At 45.1% G+C, this 20760-nt stretch overlaps 1 protein-coding gene across 1 annotated transcript in view; it reads right to left on the bottom strand.

Moving 5' to 3' along the window:
* Positions 1-20760, bottom strand: part of LOC134746321 (protein HID1) — a 27009-nt gene extending 6249 nt beyond the window's left edge. The window contains exons 1-13 of the mRNA XM_063680718.1: positions 20558-20760; positions 20264-20477; positions 18852-18994; positions 14135-14188; positions 13107-13300; positions 12220-12361; positions 11415-11486; positions 10989-11183; positions 10087-10177; positions 8779-9009; positions 6430-6594; positions 5868-5991; positions 4087-4190 (exon numbers count right to left, since the gene is read on the bottom strand). Coding sequence (XP_063536788.1) covers positions 4087-4190; positions 5868-5991; positions 6430-6594; positions 8779-9009; positions 10087-10177; positions 10989-11183; positions 11415-11486; positions 12220-12361; positions 13107-13300; positions 14135-14188; positions 18852-18994; positions 20264-20477; positions 20558-20623 — 1795 coding nt within the window. The 5' untranslated portion in view covers positions 20624-20760. The remainder of the gene's footprint in view (positions 1-4086; positions 4191-5867; positions 5992-6429; positions 6595-8778; positions 9010-10086; positions 10178-10988; positions 11184-11414; positions 11487-12219; positions 12362-13106; positions 13301-14134; positions 14189-18851; positions 18995-20263; positions 20478-20557) is intronic.

Genomic DNA, 20760 nt, shown 5'->3' with positions numbered 1-20760 from the left:
TTATTTTTTAGTAAAGCAAAAATGTAATTGAATTATTATTGATGTTTTTAATTTATCAACCGCGCACGCAACCGCGAGCCCTCCATGGCGAGCTCCGCTACCGACTCGGCACTGTCCGGCAACGTCGCTCACTGCTAGGGTACATACCGGGCGTGTCTGGCAACGTCGCGTTGAGCGTGCCGGGCTCGGCGGGCTGCGCGGGTCGCGAGCCCTCCATGGCGAGCTCCGCTACCGACTCGGCACTGTCCGGCAACGTCGCTCACTGCTAGGGTACATACCGGGCGTGTCTGGCAACGTCGCGTTGAGCGTGCCGGGCTCGGCGGGCTGCGCGGGTCGCGAGCCCTCCATGGCGAGCTCCGCTACCGACTCGGCACTGTCCGGCAACGTCGCTCACTGCTAGGGTACATACCGGGCGTGTCTGGCAACGTCGCGTTGAGCGTGCCGGGCTCGGCGGGCTGCGCGGGTCGCGAGCCCTCCATGGCGAGCTCCGCTACCGACTCGGCACTGTCCGGCAACGTCGCTCACTGCTAGGGTACATACCGGGCGTGTCTGGCAACGTCGCGTTGAGCGTGCCGGGCTCGGCGGGCTGCGCGGGTCGCGAGCCCTCCATGGCGAGCTCCGCTACCGACTCGGCACTGTCCGGCAACGTCGCTCACTGCTAGGGTACATACCGGGCGTGTCTGGCAACGTCGCGTTGAGCGTGCCGGGCTCGGCGGGCTGCGCGGGTCGCGAGCCCTCCATGGCGAGCTCCGCTACCGACTCGGCACTGTCCGGCAACGTCGCTCACTGCTAGGGTACATACCGGGCGTGTCTGGCAACGTCGCGTTGAGCGTGCCGGGCTCGGCGGGCTGCGCGGGTCGCGAGCCCTCCATGGCGAGCTCCGCTACCGACTCGGCACTGTCCGGCAACGTCGCTCACTGCTAGGGTACATACCGGGCGTGTCTGGCAACGTCGCGTTGAGCGTGCCGGGCTCGGCGGGCTGCGCGGGTCGCGAGCCCTCCATGGCGAGCTCCGCTACCGACTCGGCACTGTCCGGCAACGTCGCTCACTGCTAGGGTACATACCGGGCGTGTCTGGCAACGTCGCGTTGAGCGTGCCGGGCTCGGCGGGCTGCGCGGGTCGCGAGCCCTCCATGGCGAGCTCCGCTACCGACTCGGCACTGTCCGGCAACGTCGCTCACTGCTAGGGTACATACCGGGCGTGTCTGGCAACGTCGCGTTGAGCGTGCCGGGCTCGGCGGGCTGCGCGGGTCGCGAGCCCTCCATGGCGAGCTCCGCTACCGACTCGGCACTGTCCGGCAACGTCGCTCACTGCTAGGGTACATACCGGGCGTGTCTGGCAACGTCGCGTTGAGCGTGCCGGGCTCGGCGGGCTGCGCGGGTCGCGAGCCCTCCATGGCGAGCTCCGCTACCGACTCGGCACTGTCCGGCAACGTCGCTCACTGCTAGGGTACATACCGGGCGTGTCTGGCAACGTCGCGTTGAGCGTGCCGGGCTCGGCGGGCTGCGCGGGTCGCGAGCCCTCCATGGCGAGCTCCGCTACCGACTCGGCACTGTCCGGCAACGTCGCTCACTGCTAGGGTACATACCGGGCGTGTCTGGCAACGTCGCGTTGAGCGTGCCGGGCTCGGCGGGCTGCGCGGGTCGCGAGCCCTCCATGGCGAGCTCCGCTACCGACTCGGCACTGTCCGGCAACGTCGCTCACTGCTAGGGTACATACCGGGCGTGTCTGGCAACGTCGCGTTGAGCGTGCCGGGCTCGGCGGGCTGCGCGGGTCGCGAGCCCTCCATGGCGAGCTCCGCTACCGACTCGGCACTGTCCGGCAACGTCGCTCACTGCTAGGGTACATACCGGGCGTGTCTGGCAACGTCGCGTTGAGCGTGCCGGGCTCGGCGGGCTGCGCGGGTCGCGCGGGTCGCGAGCCCTCCATGGCGAGCTCCGCTACCGACTCGGCACTGTCCGGCAACGTCGCTCACTGCTAGGGTACATACCGGGCGTGTCTGGCAACGTCGCGTTGAGCGTGCCGGGCTCGGCGGGCTGCGCGGGTCGCGAGCCCTCCATGGCGAGCTCCGCTACCGACTCGGCACTGTCCGGCAACGTCGCTCACTGCTAGGGTACATACCGGGCGTGTCTGGCAACGTCGCGTTGAGCGTGCCGGGCTCGGCGGGCTGCGCGGGTCGCGAGCCCTCCATGGCGAGCTCCGCTACCGACTCGGCACTGTCCGGCAACGTCGCTCACTGCTAGGGTACATACCGGGCGTGTCTGGCAACGTCGCGTTGTGCGTGCCAGGCTCGGCGGGCTGCGCGGGTCGCGAGCCCTCCATGGCGAGCTCCGCTACCGACTCGGCACTGTCCGGCAACGTCGCTCACTGCTAGGGTACATACCGGGCGTGTCTGGCAACGTCGCGTTGAGCGTGCCGGGCTCGGCGGGCTGCGCGGGTCGCGAGCCCTCCATGGCGAGCTCCGCTACCGACTCGGCACTGTCCGGCAACGTCGCTCACTGCTAGGGTACATACCGGGCGTGTCTGGCAACGTCGCGTTGAGCGTGCCGGGCTCGGCGGGCTGCGCGGGTCGCGAGCCCTCCATGGCGAGCTCCGCTACCGACTCGGCACTGTCCGGCAACGTCGCTCACTGCTAGGGTACATACCGGGCGTGTCTGGCAACGTCGCGTTGAGCGTGCCGGGCTCGGCGGGCTGCGCGGGTCGCGAGCCCTCCATGGCGAGCTCCGCTACCGACTCGGCACTGTCCGGCAACGTCGCTCACTGCTAGGGTACATACCGGGCGTGTCTGGCAACGTCGCGTTGAGCGTGCCGGGCTCGGCGGGCTGCGCGGGTCGCGAGCCCTCCATGGCGAGCTCCGCTACCGACTCGGCACTGTCCGGCAACGTCGCTCACTGCTAGGGTACATACCGGGCGTGTCTGGCAACGTCGCGTTGAGCGTGCCGGGCTCGGCGGGCTGCGCGGGTCGCGAGCCCTCCATGGCGAGCTCCGCTACCGACTCGGCACTGTCCGGCAACGTCGCTCACTGCTAGGGTACATACCGGGCGTGTCTGGCAACGTCGCGTTGAGCGTGCCGGGCTCGGCGGGCTGCGCGGGTCGCGAGCCCTCCATGGCGAGCCCCGCTACCGACTCGGCACTGTCCGGCAACGTCGCTCACTGCTAGGGTACATACCGGGCGTGTCTGGCAACGTCGCGTTGAGCGTGCCGGGCTCGGCGGGCTGCGCGGGTCGCGAGCCCTCCATGGCGAGCTCCGCTACCGACTCGGCACTGTCCGGCAACGTCGCTCACTGCTAGGGTACATACCGGGCGTGTCTGGCAACGTCGCGTTGAGCGTGCCGGGCTCGGCGGGCTGCGCGGGTCGCGAGCCCTCCATGGCGAGCTCCGCTACCGACTCGGCACTGTCCGGCAACGTCGCTCACTGCTAGGGTACATACCGGGCGTGTCTGGCAACGTCGCGTTGAGCGTGCCGGGCTCGGCGGGCTGCGCGGGTCGCGAGCCCTCCATGGCGAGCTCCGCTACCGACTCGGCACTGTCCGGCAACGTCGCTCACTGCTAGGGTACATACCGGGCGTGTCTGGCAACGTCGCGTTGAGCGTGCCGGGCTCGGCGGGCTGCGCGGGTCGCGAGCCCTCCATGGCGAGCTCCGCTACCGACTCGGCACTGTCCGGCAACGTCGCTCACTGCTAGGGTACATACCGGGCGTGTCTGGCAACGTCGCGTTGAGCGTGCCGGGCTCGGCGGGCTGCGCGGGTCGCGAGCCCTCCATGGCGAGCTCCGCTACCGACTCGGCACTGTCCGGCAACGTCGCTCACTGCTAGGGTACATACCGGGCGTGTCTGGCAACGTCGCGTTGAGCGTGCCGGGCTCGGCGGGCTGCGCGGGTCGCGAGCCCTCCATGGCGAGCTCCGCTACCGACTCGGCACTGTCCGGCAACGTCGCTCACTGCTAGGGTACATACCGGGCGTGTCTGGCAACGTCGCGTTGAGCGTGCCGGGCTCGGCGGGCTGCGCGGGTCGCGAGCCCTCCATGGCGAGCTCCGCTACCGACTCGGCACTGTCCGGCAACGTCGCTCACTGCTAGGGTACATACCGGGCGTGTCTGGCAACGTCGCGTTGAGCGTGCCGGGCTCGGCGGGCTGCGCGGGTCGCGAGCCCTCCATGGCGAGCTCCGCTACCGACTCGGCACTCGTCGATCTGCACAGGTGTATCAAAGGTTATGGTTATGGGACAATCTTACAAGTAGAGATGCAACGGATAGTTGTTTGGCCGGATGTCGGATGTTCGGCTTGGCCATCGGCCGAATATTCGGTATCTGGCCGCCGAATATTCGGTTGGCGGAACTATACCTACATTTCGGTTTTTCAGGTGCGCATTGTGCAGGTTTTGACCTGTTTCGTAGTGAACGTTCGCGCGCACTCATTTCGAACCTAGAACGCGTGCAAGTGAGTGGAATGTTTCAATTGTTTTTAAATAATACACGAGTAAGATTATGACCGTGACCGTTTCTTAAATCCAATTTGTTTACTCCGAAATCATGCGGTATCCGGCCGGATAGTAGGTCACTATCTGGTATCAGACCGGATAGTAGGTCACTATCCGGTATCCGGCCGGATATTAAAATAAGGGCCGGATAGGCCGAATACCGGATAGTAACTGAATATCCGGTGCATCTCGGCTTACAAGCCTAGGTGGTAGACGACGATGTATGGAACGTTCAACTATTTTCTTGTTGTTATTCTATCCCATCAACCTAGGAAAAATAGTAACTCAGTCTGTTATAAGAGATTGGAGGTAATTTTGCAAACGGGAACTAACCACAATAAAAAAACGAACCTTAGTAATCACTAATCTAACATGAAGTAAAAATTTGAATGTATACTAGGTATAGCTGTTGCCGTTCTCGAGAACGTTCTTCGTTTAGAATGTTCTTGTTAAGTGTATAGAAATAAGAACAGGCGGGTCAATGTACGAAATTATTCGTGATTAGCGTCCCACTTTATCTAAAATTAATATTATAAATGCGAAAGTGTCTGTGTGTTACCTCGTCACGCTTACCGCTGAACTGATTTAGTTGAAATTTGGTATAGGGGTAGTTCGAGTCCCGGGGACGGACATAGGATAGTAAAAACTATCCTATGTCCTGTCGGAAGTCATCACTAAAGAGGGTGAAAAATGGGGTCGAAATGAGGAAATTAATGATTTCCTGTTAATTGGTGAAAGCAATTAAACATTCGAAATTATTGCCATTACATTTTATCCAGGCGCTGTACTTACTCTAACTGCTAGTACTAATTCCACGCAGACGAAGTCGCGGGCAAAGCTTTTCTGTCTAAAATAACTGAGAGCGTAAAACACAGCTCGCTTGCGGATGATGGTGAACGTGTACACCAGGTTGGAGTCCGGGCACAGAATAAGTAATAGTATTATCATACAGAGCGGCCACGCCCCGCCCCGCCCCGACTCGAATGCCCTCGCCCCGCGACAGCAGATTGACGGCCGTTTGCCGGCCGCTCAGTACTATTTTTAAGCAACTTACTCACACAATGACGCATGACGCGTGTACAGACGTGCCGTTCACACTCAGAAACGCAAGTAATTTTTAGGGTTCCGTACCCAAAGGGTAAAAACGGGACCCTATTACTAAGACTCCGCTGTCCGTCTGTCTGTCACCAGGCTGTATCTCATGAACCGTGATAGCTAGACAGTTGAAATTTTCACAGATGATGTATTTCTGTTGCCGCTATAACAACAAATACTAAAAAGTACGGAACCCTCGGTGGGCGAGTCCGACTCGCACTTGGCCGGTTTTTTTTATTAATGTATAGCGTGTCCGCCCTGTGGTCCGGGTGTGTACAGTATTACAGGTGTAACCTGGGCAGTTTGTCGTGTGTGGCCTGCAGCGAGCGCGCGATGGCGGTGTGCTCGTGAGGCAGGTTGGCGAGCGCGTGGAACACCGCTCGCTTACGGATTATGGTGTACACAAGGTTTGAGTTGCCTGAAAATTTCAACATTATTAGTACTAAAAACATGTCAAAAATCCATTAGTAATTCTTTCTCACGTAACTCGTAAAGTGGTTAATATATGTATCATAAAAACGCGTAAGTCAGCTGCCGCTACATTGGCGGATTAAGTAGACGTACCCAAACATGTAGGAAATAATAATATTTTTCGTAATTTAGGTGGCTTATAAAATTACTAATAACATTTTTTTTTCTGCGTGTTTTGGTGACTATCGTTCCTCAATCTACTAGCGGAGCGGCAGCAAAGGCTTCAATAGATATAGGTAGATATGATCAGTGTTGTAAAATATACAACTGGTAAATATTTATACATATTTTTTTGTAGTCCATTATATATTTTGTTGTTAAAAATTTGTGGTGTAAATTTTTTCGAATTACTTGCCACTTGTAGGAAGTAGATTTATAAATTTACCGTCGAACTGGTACTGAATGATGTTGTTGAACATCTCCAGCAAGAAGAACACTAGATGGTGATGCTGCGGCGCCGAGAACAGGAACCACGGCGTGCTGAAGGCTTCCAGCAGGTGCAGCAGCTTGCTGGACGATACCATCGAGAGAGTTTTCAGGTACGGCGATACTGGACATAAATACTGATGTTAGGATTCAGTAAAAGACAATACTTATTTCAGTCCCCTTCGAGCCCCAAGATCGATTAGCTAGTTGCAAAAGGCAGCAAATTTGAAAATTGTAGACGTGAAGATTCAACTCTCCATGGAAACTTTGATATTCGCTATCAAAATGATTTGCCAGATTATCTAAAGTACTAGTGTGTTTACCATTAACTAGTATAGTAAGTAGACAATTAAACAACGGCTGCAGACGCTGATGCCTCGTAGTAACTATCTTGTGGAACACAGTACTAGTAGATCAGCATGAGACCCGGTACAGACAGGTACGTCCATGGGCACGGTCGCCATGTAAGGCTTGTTGTGTCGTGTGTACAAAACTTGCGTGTATACTGACTTACCATTGACAAGAATAGTAAGCAGACAATCAAACAGCGGCTGCAGACGCTGATGTCCCGTCGTTATTATCTTGTGAAACACGAGTACTAGTAGATCAGCATGGGAGCCCGTGAAGACAGGCACGTCCATGGGCACGGTCGCCATGTAAGGCTTGTTGTGTTGTGTGTACAAAACTTACCATTGACAAGAATAGTAAGCAGACAATCAAACAGCGGCTGCAGACGCGACATGCCCTGTTGTAATTATCTTGTGAAACACGAGTACTAGTAGATCAGCATGGGAGCCCGTGAAGACAGGCACGTCCATGGGCACGGTCGCCATGTAAGGCTTGTTGTGTTGTGTGTACAAAACTTACCATTGACAAGAATAGTAAGTAGACAATCAAACAGCGGCTGCAGACGCTGATGCCCTGTTGTAATTATCTTGTTCATACGGCGTCTACATACAGTATTTTTAGTATGCACATAAATCAAAAACATTCGGTTACCAATTTTATTCTGAATAGTGCCTAGAACCCAAATCTCTTTTCTTTCAGTAAACCATTTAACCCATACTTGATCACCGACATTAAATTTTCTACAATTGTCTATAACACTTTTATCAATATTATCTCCTTTAGTTTCCTTAACATCTGGTATGACAAGATCTAACCGTGATCTTAAATTACGGCCCATCATCAAACTCGCTGGAGTTTGACCCGTAGAACAATGGGGAGTATTACGGTACTCGAATAATAAACCCATCAGTTTATCCTCAACTTGAGACTTATCTGTTGTATCTATACATTTAATCATCTTTTTACACGTTTTCACCGAATTCTCGGCCTGTCCATTGCTAGGGGCGTGATAAACTGGAGAAGTGACGTAACGAATGCCGTTCATTGCACAAAAAGAATTAAATTCGGCTGAATTAATTTTTATATCATTGTCGGATACAATGACATTCGGTACGCCATATCTGGAAAATATTTCTTTAAGTTTACATATCAGCGCTCGAGTAGTAGTGCCTTTGTCCATCAATAGACACTCTAACCATTTACTATATGCGTCTATGACAATTAAGTAAACTTTCTGATGAATAGACATGTAATCGATATGCACCCGGTACCAGGCAGAGGGAGGACGCGGCCAGGGAGCGGGAGCGGCGCGGGGCGGGGCGGCGCGCACGGCCACGCACGCGGCGCATGAGCCGATCCAGCGCTCGATATCGCCGTCAATGTTAGGCCACCACATCTTACCGCGCGCGACGCTTTTCGTCTTGACAATACCTAAATGTCCGGTGTGCAATTCGCGTAACAGCTGATCTCGAAATACTGTCGGAATAACCACCCGGTGACCGCGGAAAAGAATACCATCATCTATTTGTAAGTCGGCTTTGCATCTAAAATAAGGTAAAATAGATGCACAGCTTATCTTTCGCGGCCAACCTAGACTCATATACTTAAAAACTTTTTTTAATGTGAGGTCATTTCCGGTAGCCTGTCTTATTTTATCAGCTGTTACGGGAGTCACACTTTCATCTAAAAAGTTTAAATCCCATCCTCGTCGCCACTGAGGTGTTTACAAGTACTTAAGTGAAACAACCGGCTCTGATAGATGCTCGTTTATTACTAGTATTCGTACAGTACAAGTAGCCGCGCCTGTGAGCGTGCGGACGCACACATGCAAAACACCACAGGAACACGAGTACTAGTAGATCAGCATGGGAGCCCGTGAATACAGGCACGTCCATGGGCACGGTCGCCATGTAAGGCTTGTTGTGTTGTGTGTACAAAACTTGCGTGTATACTGACTTACCATTGACAAGAATAGTAAGCAGACAATCAAACAGCGGCTGCAGACGCTGATGCCCTGTTGTAATTATCTTGTGGAACACGAGTACTAGTAGATCAGCATGGGAGCCCGTGAAGACAGGCACGTCCATGGGCACGGTGGCGGTGTAGGGCTTGTTGAGTCGGACGCCGAAGTTGCGCTCGCCGGACAGGAGGAGGAGGATGAATACGCCGATATGCATGAGACCGACGCGTGCTGTGGATGTATGGAGCGGTTAAGACTTGTTAAAGATAGTTATGACATAGCGATACAAAAAGAAGCAGAGCTTAGTAGAAATGATATGTAGTTGATCTGTTTTGTTTGAAAGTAGGACAATGATTATCCATACGCTCAAGAGCAATACGAACTTAAGTTTCATGAATATTTTATTTGACGTTTGGCTCGCAGTTCCAACATGCTTATGAAAGAGACAAGACATGCAACTATGTTATGTATAATCGAATGCAGTATTTAGATGCAATGCATGTTTAGAACAGTCAGTACTATTTATGTATGATGGATTAAGAATTAATTAAATATCAAAACTGATGTCAAGATGTTTTTGTTTAATAGTTAAGTGTAAAGTTTGCTTGTTTTAAGGAAATAATGTATAACATGAATTACCTCTATGGGTTAGAATGAGGCAGTTTTACTTAATGCAAGTTTTTGTTTGACTTTAAGCGAGGTTTAGACTAAAGAACTTGCATGCAATTTTCATTACATTGCGGTATCTGATCAAACACGTTGAATGCAGTTTACCTCAGTAGTCGGCAATGTAACGTAAATTGCATGCAAGTTCTTGCTAGTCTAAACCTCGCTTTATAGCTTTATCATAGCTGTTAGTTCGCTGCCATGTCGCTTACCATCCGATGCAGCAGTTTTCATATGAATACCTATCGAATAAAATATGTATATCTCAAATTGCTTCGTTTCGGTTTCATAGAATCTATGAGAGTATTAAAGTATATTTTCAATGTATAATAATGTTGTTTTGGTCATATATTTTCTACATAATGAATGTATTGTATTGTTTTCTTAAATTGTATTGTAGTACTCAATTCGTTGTTCATTGTTTTGTTTTATGTATGTTCTCCAATTTCACAAAAAATCATTAAACGATTTTGTTCTTAAAGTAAAGTTTACTTGACAATATACAATCTCGTCCAAATAGGACAAAGGGTACTTGTTATAGTTGTTATCTTGGAATTTACCCCTAAACGTTTGGGATAGGGGTTGTTCAACACGTGAGTTCTAAGGAGGTTATCGACAACACACACTGGTGTAAACACTTACACTGGTCAGCGCGCGAGTCGTTGAGGTGGTACAAGATGGGCACTAGCACTTCCAATACGTCGCTGCTCTTCAACACGTAGTACATAAATTTCTGAAACAATACAGTCAATAAATCTCACTTCAACATTTTTCTTAGTTGAGGATGTTTCATTAAAACTGCATTTCAGGTACGAAGTCACAGACGAAATAGTTAATTTACATACATACATATAATCACGCCTATTTCCCCGACATACCTCTTTCGCTTCCTTCACTTTCATAACATTCCTCATACACGCTCGCCGGTTTAGGGTGCTTTTCAGGATTTCCCCGATCTGATCAGAGGAAGTCCGCCGAGGTCTACCCCTTCCAACTCCCGTTTCTACCTCTCCCTTATACACTCTCTTTGTTGGCCTTCTTAAATAGTTAATTTATATGATTTAAATACACTAAATATAGCTTGGTGCAGTAGTTTTAACCCCATTTCCTCATGGCTCATGGGCAACCTATAAAGCATTAAATATTCCACATTTTTTAAAGTAAATTCTGATGATTTTTCTCCTGGCTGTGACGCACACTGGTCCCAAATTGATTCTTCGTTTTTGAAGAAAAAAATTGATTTTTTTTTCTACATACATTATCTTCATCAGGGGTTTGTTCAGCAACGACGCGCAGCACGAAGGCAACAATGCGCTGAATAAGTTGTATAATACGTTAAAAACCGGACGAGTGCGAGTCGGACTCGCCCACCGAGGGTTCCGTACTTTTTTGTATTTGTTGTTATAGCAGCAACAGTCTGTGAAAATTTCAACTGTCTCTCACGGTTCATGAGATACATCCTGGTGACAGACAGACGGACAGTGGAGTCTAAGTAATAGTGTCCCGTTTTTACCATTTAGGTACGGAACCCTAATAACACTAACCTTGTTATAGTCGCACATCTTCCAGAACAGAACGAGTAGCTCCTGATGTAAGGCTACCCGCTTGGCCGAATTAGGCAGGTATGTTTGTGCCAACGGGTTGTTCAGCAATCTGGTGACTCCGCGCAACACGAAGGCGAAGTCCTCGTCGCGATGGATGCGGGAGAGGTAGTTGATGAATAGGTTATCCGGGAGGGCCTGGGGGTTAATGAAAACTTATTGAGTTTTTCTATGCAGTAATGTAATCCTGGTCACGGCACCGAATTGTAACAACTGTCCACAATGCATCATAAATTATTTTATTTTTTTAACTCTTGTTACTTTATAAACTTTATGTTGTCAACAGAGATACCGTAAAATAGAAAAAAATACTTTATCATAAGCAAACGTTATATACCTAACAGTCAATTTTACAACATATGGGCTCACCTCGTCAGAATCTTCATTCATAGCGTTGCTGGTATCGTGGTCCAGGGTAACGATTAAAATTTGCAAAGCAACCTGCAAAAAATAATCTTAATAAAACAAGTAAATATTAAATCAACATTGTGTAGAGAACAAGTCTTTAACTTATTTTACAAGTTAATTTAGCAGTATTAAAAAAAACCGGCCAAGTGCGAGTCGGACTCGCGTTCCAGGGATTCCGTACATTACACGATTTAAACAATGTATTTTGTATGTGAAATGTCTAAAAAACCCGTAGGGGTCGGATCAAAAACTAAGTAAGAATTAAGTCCGACTCAAGCTTGACTGCACATTTCTAATAGGTTTTCCGGTGATCTATAGGTAAAGATCTATTTTGTGTATTTTTTCAAAAATTTTGACCCAGTAGTTTCGGAGATAAAGGGGGGGGGGGAGGTCATATTTTGCCTATTTTCTTGAATAACTTCTAAACTGTTTATCTTAAAATTATAAAAAAAATATTTGAGATTCTCACAATGAGCTCTTTCATTTCATATGTAACACGATATAGTTTGACAAACTTTATTTTTTAATTTACTCATTTACCCCCCAAAAGTGGCCCCCGTGTTTAAAATTATTTTTTTACGTTACATGTCCATCCTTGGGTCACAAACTTATATATCTGCACCAAATTTCAACTTAATTGGTCCAGTAGTTTCGGAGAAAATAGGCTGTGACAGACGCACGAGTGATCCTATAAGGGTTCCGTTTTTTCCTTTTGAGGTACGGAAGCCTAAAAAACTATAAGTGCTTATAATACTAAAAACTATACCTCGACCAGAGGTTCCAGCGTGTCACTGAAGAGTAGATGGTTGTAGGGCAGCCCTAACCCCACCGGATCGTAGGAGCATACTGTGTTTAATAGGGACGTGAAGAGTGGCAGGGCGTGGCGGTTGTCGGGGCTTGACAAGTACCTTTAAGGAAGGTTTCGATTAGAGCATATACACGGTGTTTCATGACCCACTGAAAACCTAAAAACCGTTTGTTCCCATTTTAATGGGGGTAATTTTTTATTATTTTTACATGCTCAGTCTAGAAGTTTGTAATGTAACAATATCAATAACTAGCATTTGACACGTTATTTGTCAATGAGCAACACCCTTAACTGGCCATTGGTAAACCTTATCTCGTTGCAGTAAACAGTGTTTTCGATGGTAACTAGCAATTGTTTGATGTCACTAAAACGACGAAGCATCTTGTGTAGAATTACCAGTCGAATAGAATTGTTAAGAAACCTAAACAACTTATATTTTTTTAAATATTTATCGGATTAAAGAATAAATACTCAAGATGAGTTCAAAATAAAATAAAAACTCTTGGGGTGTCTCAGGTTTTCAGTGGCTCAAGTAACACCGTGTATAGATATAACAACTCAGTACATGCCGCTTCATGTCATAATATACTACAGCACCACTTTTAATTGGACCTTAAGTCGTTACAATAAGGGTGACTTACGCGATCCACTTATTGTGGTGTGTTTGGTGTGGTAGCTTATACACGGTTTCACTGAAGGCCGTAAGCAGGAGTCGTAAGAGCTCCGTCCGGGCCGCTTCGTGCGCGGCGCAGCGCGGGCGAAGCCTACTCCGGAATCTAAGCATCTGTGGACCTTATGTTATCGCAATAAGGTTTATTGTCGGTTAATAGTAATAAATGACTCACGCGATCCATTTATTATGGTGTGTTTGGTGTGGCGGTTTGTATACGGTCTCACTAAAGGCCGTCAGTAGGAGCCGTAATAGTTCAGTCCGGGCCGCTTCGTGCGCGGCGCACCGCGGCGGCGCGCGGGCGAAGCCTACTCCGCCGGCCCAGATGTACTCGCAGCTGTCGAGGGAAGACAGTTCCTCGGCGCGCTCCTGATGAAGAAATATTGCTTTTAAGCTTGTTTTCCGATTACTGCAAGCAGCGTAGAAGACGTCGTTTGAAGACGTCATCCCACGAAAGTCCATATTTTTACCGCGTGCGTTTGCGTTGCTTGTATTTCTCCCACCACCAAGTTATCACATAGCCAAAAGCATGACGTTGTGCGAAAGGACATATTAACTGTGACAGTTAGTTACACTAGACATATCCACCGGGATATGGACCGTGACTATCTTTTTTATTGTTTTCGACCAGCGGTAATGTTGAAAGCGAACGCAGCCGACGCGCACATGTGAGGGTAGACTGAGCGCGGTCTACACAACTTTGACATTGACACCCACCCGCTATATTCAGTTACCCGTGAACAAGATGCATGTAACTGCGTCGAAATATCGGGAGCTCGATAACAATAAAAAAACCCGCCAAGTGTGAGTCGGACTCGCGCACCGAGGGTTCCGTACTTTTAGTATTTGTTGTTATAGCGGCAACAGAAATACATCATCTGTGAAAATTTCAACTGTCTAGCTATCACGGTTCATGAGATACAGCCTGGTGACAGACAGACAGACGAACAGCGGAGTCTTAGTAATAGGGTCCCGTTTTTAACCTTTTGAGTACGGAACCCTAAAAATGTAATCACGGTCCATATTCCGGTCGACATAAGTATATTGATTGTGATATGACATATTCAATACATTCTATATAAAAAATACCCATACGAGGCCGAAAACGTCAATATAATATAGGATGAGTTAATAAACCACAGTGTAATGCCAAAGATAAGTTCTGTTATCCAGATAAGATTCCATTATCGATCGTGCACTTACCGGGCCGGAGCGACGCGTGCTCGCCACCGTGAAGTCTGGGCAAAACAGCAGGTCCTGCAAGTACAAGGATACTATCGTACAATGACCACCAGAGATGGCGGGGCAACCTATACGCATTTTGAGGCGACTTGGGTGCACGGTGCATGCACCAAAACAGACACAAGTGGCGTAAAAAGTGTCCAAAGGGCACAAAATAGGCTGTAGAAATAAAAAGACATAATATTTAAGCATATATATATATATAAAATAAAATTAAAATAAAATATCTTTATTTCAGAACATTCAAGATTTCATACAATATTGTTAGTACCATCGTTATAGCTATGTGTTAGTAAATACATTAAGGCGCTCTTATAGTCAAGTTTTAGGTTTTCGAGGGGGTGAAGCAGACGTAGTGGTAGAATAGGCAGGCGGGCGCCCCGCGCGCCGCGCCGCACGATTCCCGCGCAACACGGCTACGTCCTTATTCTGACGCCATCCGTATTCTGGATATTCTGATTTGTTAGTTACGGATTTTTTTCCGGAAATTTAATATATTTAATAAGATACATACATTATATACATTGACGTAATAAATAAAATTGAAGTTAAAAATTTAATTGAACTTTAAATTGATTATAGGCATATTCGTATTTTCATGACTATTTAATGAAATTTAAAATGGTAGGTAAATAAATTGTACCTATGTATACAATACTAGAGTATGCCGCAGTAAAACAAATAATCAATCATTTCTAATCACAGTTAATCAAAGTTATGGTTTGGAATTTTATTATAAAATGTCCGTCTGTCACAATCTATTTTCTTTGAAACTACTAGACCAAAGTTAAAGTGTGGTACACATATGTAAATTTGTGACCCAAAGACACATGTAACGTGAACAAATGAATTTTAAACATAGGGGCCACTTTTGGTAAATGAGAAAATTAAAAAATTAAGTTTTCAAACTATATCGTGTTACATATCAAAAAAAAAGAGCTTATTGTGAGAATCTAAATTTTTTTTATAATTTTAGGATAAACAGTTAAGAAGTTCCCCCCCCCCCTCCACCCCTTTATCTCTGAAACTACTGGGTCTACATAAAAAAAATACACAAAATAGTTCTTTACCTGTAGGTGTAGATGACAGGAAAACCTATTAGAAATGTGCAGTCACGCGTCAGTCGGACTTATTTACTTAGTTTTGATCCGATGCCTATGGGTTTTTACAGTAATTTAGGTTTCACATAAAAAAAAATATTGTTAAAAATTGTGTATTGGAACGCGAGTCCGACTCGCACTTGGTCGGTTTTTAATTTTATGGAGCCAAGTGAAGGGCACGCCGAGCTTAAGAACACGAGTGAGTATGGTTATGAATATGAGCTAAATTTTAGTTTTAATATCGAATATTTCTTTCGTCTTACCATATGATAAAAATCCGAGGCTTGGTCATTATGCTATAGAAATAACTAAAATATACTAATCGAGCTGTTTTCAAATCAGTTCACTAACGAATTTTGCTCACTGCAAAGAACAGCCTATTCGAAAGAGCAGAAATACACTGATTTAAACTTTCACAATTTTGTGAATAATAAAGAGCAGAAATAAACAAATATCCACATATAATTCCAAATATCCAAATATAATTGTAAGTAGTGGATATTTGTTTCATCTTGGTTATCGCCTTGTAATGCTCTAAAATTGTAATAATTAAATTAGGTAGGTAGATCTAGTCTCAACCTAAAAAAACTTTATTTTTCGGTTTTCCTCTAGTTAAACGACGTTAAGTATGAAAAAAATATTGATATGTGATCGGTCAATTGTTGATACCTACAAGCTGCACCTAAATGATACTCATCCATCAATAATATTTTAATCCGGTATATCTCCTGCATGTGCTAAAGCTGAAGGTGTTCCAATATAAATAGGGTAGTTGACACATGTTGAATTTTACAACTAAATCTAGTTGAATAGATAGAAAATGAGCAATTTATCACAATAAATTGGAAAATAAAAAAATATACGGGAATAAAAAAAAAATACAAAACTTTTTTTTTAATTTCACACAGGAAAAAAATAACGGTACCATTCGATTACTTACATTTTATTTAAAAAATATATTGTATAGCAACAATATACATAAACGCAACATTTCACCGACAAAATCGCAATTTCCTTGTTTTCCATACATCGAAACGGCTTCTAAGCAAAGTGACACAGTGACGTCACGATGTGTTAGAGCGTTGTAAAAATGCCAGACTTTGACCATCATTTGTGACTTGTGAGTTTTGTATTGCTTTAAGACAAAGGGTCCCTTTAGGGACATTTGATCCTCAGTACAAACCTGATCGACTAATACCATTAAAAAAAATTGTCAACTACCCTATTATTTCCATAAATTTTACAAACCTACTAGCTACACCTACTTGAAAACACCAACAATGATATTGTTATGAAAAATCCGGAAACCGAAAAATATTATCCGGAATTGTGAAAATAATTTCCGGATTTCTGAATAACACTGGAAAAATAAATACCCAACTTATTCACGTGAATCATAAAATCTGAGGGCCTACCGCGAACGAACTACGTTTAACTTGTTGCCTCTCTGTCGCACTCATGAATACGTACGTCAGTGTGACAGGGAGGCAACACGTCGAAAGTGGTTCGCGGTAGGCCCTCTGTTTCTAAATTAAAGTACTTAACTTGTACGGTCAGCTGCAGAGACGAGGTACCACCCCTGCATAGAAATTTGTATGCAGGGGTGGTACCTTTTCTCTGCAGCTGACTGTACATTGTTTCGATACTTCGTAATTATACTTTACCTATCGCCATTATGCGATTCTGTTCCCGTTTGAGTATAATTACAAAATGTCCCATTGTCTTCAAGATGACAATCTTTCTGAATTCTAAACTAGAACAAAACTTTATTCAAATCGTAATAAAAGCAACTAATATCATTATCATTTTAGAGGGCCTACTGCGAACCACGTTTGACGTGTTGCCTCTCTGTCGCACTCGTAAATTCGTACGTAAGTGTGACAGGCAGGCAACACGTCGAACGTAGTTCGCGGTAGGCCCACTATTCAATATACTCTATGGTAGGCCCTCAGTACATTCGATGCCCAACTTGTCTAAAAATTATAATATGACAGACGAATGTCTGAAATGTCAGCGTATTTAAGAATTATTTCGCTGAAATTTTAGTTTTTGCTTCGTAAATGTGACCGAAATATGCTCTCGCAGTTCACGTAGCCGTGCCCTTTTGTGTTTAGTTTTTTTTAATGCTGTGATTACCCATTTTGCCGCCAACCACCAACGTCCGCTAAACTAGTACAGGTCCGACGCTGACAGTGGTCACGGGCGTACTGGCGTGAGGAATCGACGCACGGTGTTGCCGCGTGGTTGCTGAGCAGGGTGATGTTTAGTATTATATTGTAATTATGAATGAAAAAATTTACGTATAAATGAGAGGTCAAGCAAAAACTTAGATTTACTTAAAAGCTATCGAATGAAGTAAGTCTCATATTAATTTTCCTCGTAGTACTTCTAAAATAAGGGAACAAAGTCAATTTTAAGCATATTTTCAAAAGAGAATTCTATCGAGGAAATCATGAGCCATCGTGTTTCTGACAAGCAAATAACTAGTTCAGAGTCTGAAGTTATACATACTAGAAAATAATGCTAGAAATCCTTGTAAAAGTCTGTAAATATTGCTTCAAAATAGCGCATTTTACTATACACCGCGCCTTAAAAAATAAAAACAAAACTTTCAACAATAAAATCAAAATCCAATAAATTTAAATAATGAATACAATAATAATAATTAATAAAGGCAAGGTACCTTTTGCATGAAAATGACACATTTTGTTATCATTATTCACGGACATAAAGTTCTCATGTCATGAGAAGTTTTGACCTTGATGTGGCATTTATCAATAATAGCCTATATGGGGCATTTTCTATGAAAAGGGACCTTATTGTCGATGGCGCTTACGCCGCACGGCATTGTATTTATATCGGAGCATCGTTTATAATGGCGTAAGCGCCATCGACAATAAGGTCCCTTTTTATAGAAAATACCACATATTTTTTAGCTACAAAAGGAACACAACCATGATATAAAACATTTCCTGTTAATAGTTTTATATTACAATAAGTATTAGTCTGAAAAGGTTTTTTAACTCTGTTTTCACATCTAACTGGTTTTATATTAAAATGCTTGATAAATCATTTTCTGGGGTTTTTTTTATTTTATTTGGGGCATCAACAGCAATACAAAAATTAATACAAATCATAGTGAACAGAAAACATAGCCAATAACAGATGTTCACAAAAGTACAATTAACATGCAATAACTAAGTGGAAACGCAAAAAAAAAGAAGGGAGTAAAAAAGCATTCTATACAAACTAGATATGGCTTGCATAACATGTAGTATGTAATGACATACTATTCTTTACAATATAACATATGCTTTAGCCTATTGCTCTTTTACATGGAAATAGCTTTTGATTATTAAAATATTTCTAAACACTTAAAACACTGGAACTTTTTTATACCTCTATTCACACTAAATCTATAATATGCATAATTGCATATTGTGCATAAATTGACATACATTTTGTAAACTAGAATTTGAATATTTCAGTAATCTAATTTATTTTTATGAAACCAGAACTTGTACACTATTACTCGTTTCAAATAAATATGATAAACACTATTGCAATGCAGCACTTACACAAACAGCATTGATGAGAGACTGTGCCAGCGGCACATACTCGTTCTCCGCAGCCGGCAGTGAAGACCAGAAGAAGCTCTGCCACTCGGGCTCCTCAAGCATGTACGGGAGCACCCGCGTAAGCAGCCGCGCGCAGTTTAACGCTGCAGACAATTATAGACATCAATGATTGTACTGTATTATAGCACTGGCAGGTTTCCGGGACTCGAAAACTGGTGCCTATTTTGTGTGGCGGTAGGGGGTAGGCTAGGTGAAATGGCCAAACTCCTCAAGGAATCCTATCAAGCCTTTGATGTTGAATAGATCCTTGAGAGATATGAGATGTTTTGCCTTGTATAGAGCCACTCTCCATTCTCGCACCACATGAAAGGATCTCTTCTGTCTCCATGCATTAAATCATTAAATCATTTATTCATTTGCAAGAATGTAGTACACAAAACAAGTTCTTACAATATAAAGATGTCCAATACATTCTGCTTAACAAAGCATGCAAAGATGAAGGCTTAGACTAAACTTAGCTAAATGACATATATTTTTAAGTGCCTAAGGAGATAATATTATTACACATATGTCAATTATCAGAATTCCAGAAAGACTAGTATTGTAAAATAAAGTAACATTATATAATTCAATTAGTAGAATGTCAAATTTAGAATCACATATAATAATAGAAATATTCATTCAATAATTAATTTGCGTTATAATCAAAATTGAAATATTCATTAAGGCTGTAGAAACAATTTTGTTGAAGCCATTTTGTCACTTTTTTCTTAAAGATATTGAGGCAGTCTTCTTTGAATTCAGATGGCAGTTTGTTACCCTTGGCATAGGTACGAAATCTTTGCTTTGTACTCCAGATATTAAAATGATAGGTTGTCCATTTTGTCGAACCAATCTGTTATTTTAATACAAAAGCGGAATGATTGGGTCGTAAATTGGGTAAGCAAGCTGTCACATTATCTGGTGTTTTTATGGTCACCACTAGTGGTTTTATATGAATGTATTTCCATTTAACATAAGATATCAATAAGAGAGCTATGATATATAACACCACACCACATGGCCACATTCACATTCACAGAACATTATAACATAACATGAAGTGAACTTGTGGATTAAACAAATTACCTATACATAAAATGGAAAGAGTATATTTCAATAATTCTATGACTTGTGATAGAAATTACTGAGAATATGTTATAGTTTTTCGTAGCAGTAGACAATTTTTACATTACCTACATTTAAAATTAAGAAACAGTTAACAATGCAATAAGTTAAATTGGTGATTATAATTCAAGGCTACACTGATTTCACCTAGACATACTCTATAAAGCAGTGTGTCATGCTACATTAATTCTTTCTACTGTTTCAACCCTATAGTGCAAATTATTCAACAGTTTATAGTAACTTACCGATCTGTTGTTCCCTTTGTGTACGGCAGCTGCTGTCCACGGTCTTCACGAGCTTCTCGACAGCCTTGTACACGAGCGTTGCCAGATTATTGGGCGACTCCTCGCGCAGCGCGCGGATCTCCGCCCCCGGCACCAGCGCGAACACATCCTGCACGTTCGTCACGCTCTCGGACCAGAATTGGTCCCAGAAACTGTCATCCGACGCATCGACAGGCTGCAATGAAGTCAACAAATTGATTCATCAATACAAACACCAACGCAAATCTAACATATGCGTTTGGCTTCAAGTCCTACCTGGGTTTTCGATGTCAGCTGGACCACAGCTTTCCGAAAGTTCAATTTTGTGTCAGCGTTCCCCATTTTTATGTTTCTATTAATTGTTTAGACAGTTAGACACATTAAATCCATTTTCATACGTACGTACTCTGGGAAAACAAATCGACATAAACTGACAGGTAAATGACAGCGAGCAAGACGTGTCATAAAGCAAAATGTTT

Source organism: Cydia strobilella, chromosome 12 (assembly GCF_947568885.1).
Source record: "Cydia strobilella chromosome 12, ilCydStro3.1, whole genome shotgun sequence".
NCBI lineage: Eukaryota > Metazoa > Arthropoda > Insecta > Lepidoptera > Tortricidae > Cydia > Cydia strobilella.
The sequence above is the reverse complement of the archived record's forward strand: the minus strand, read 5'-3'. Positions and strand labels throughout refer to the sequence as shown.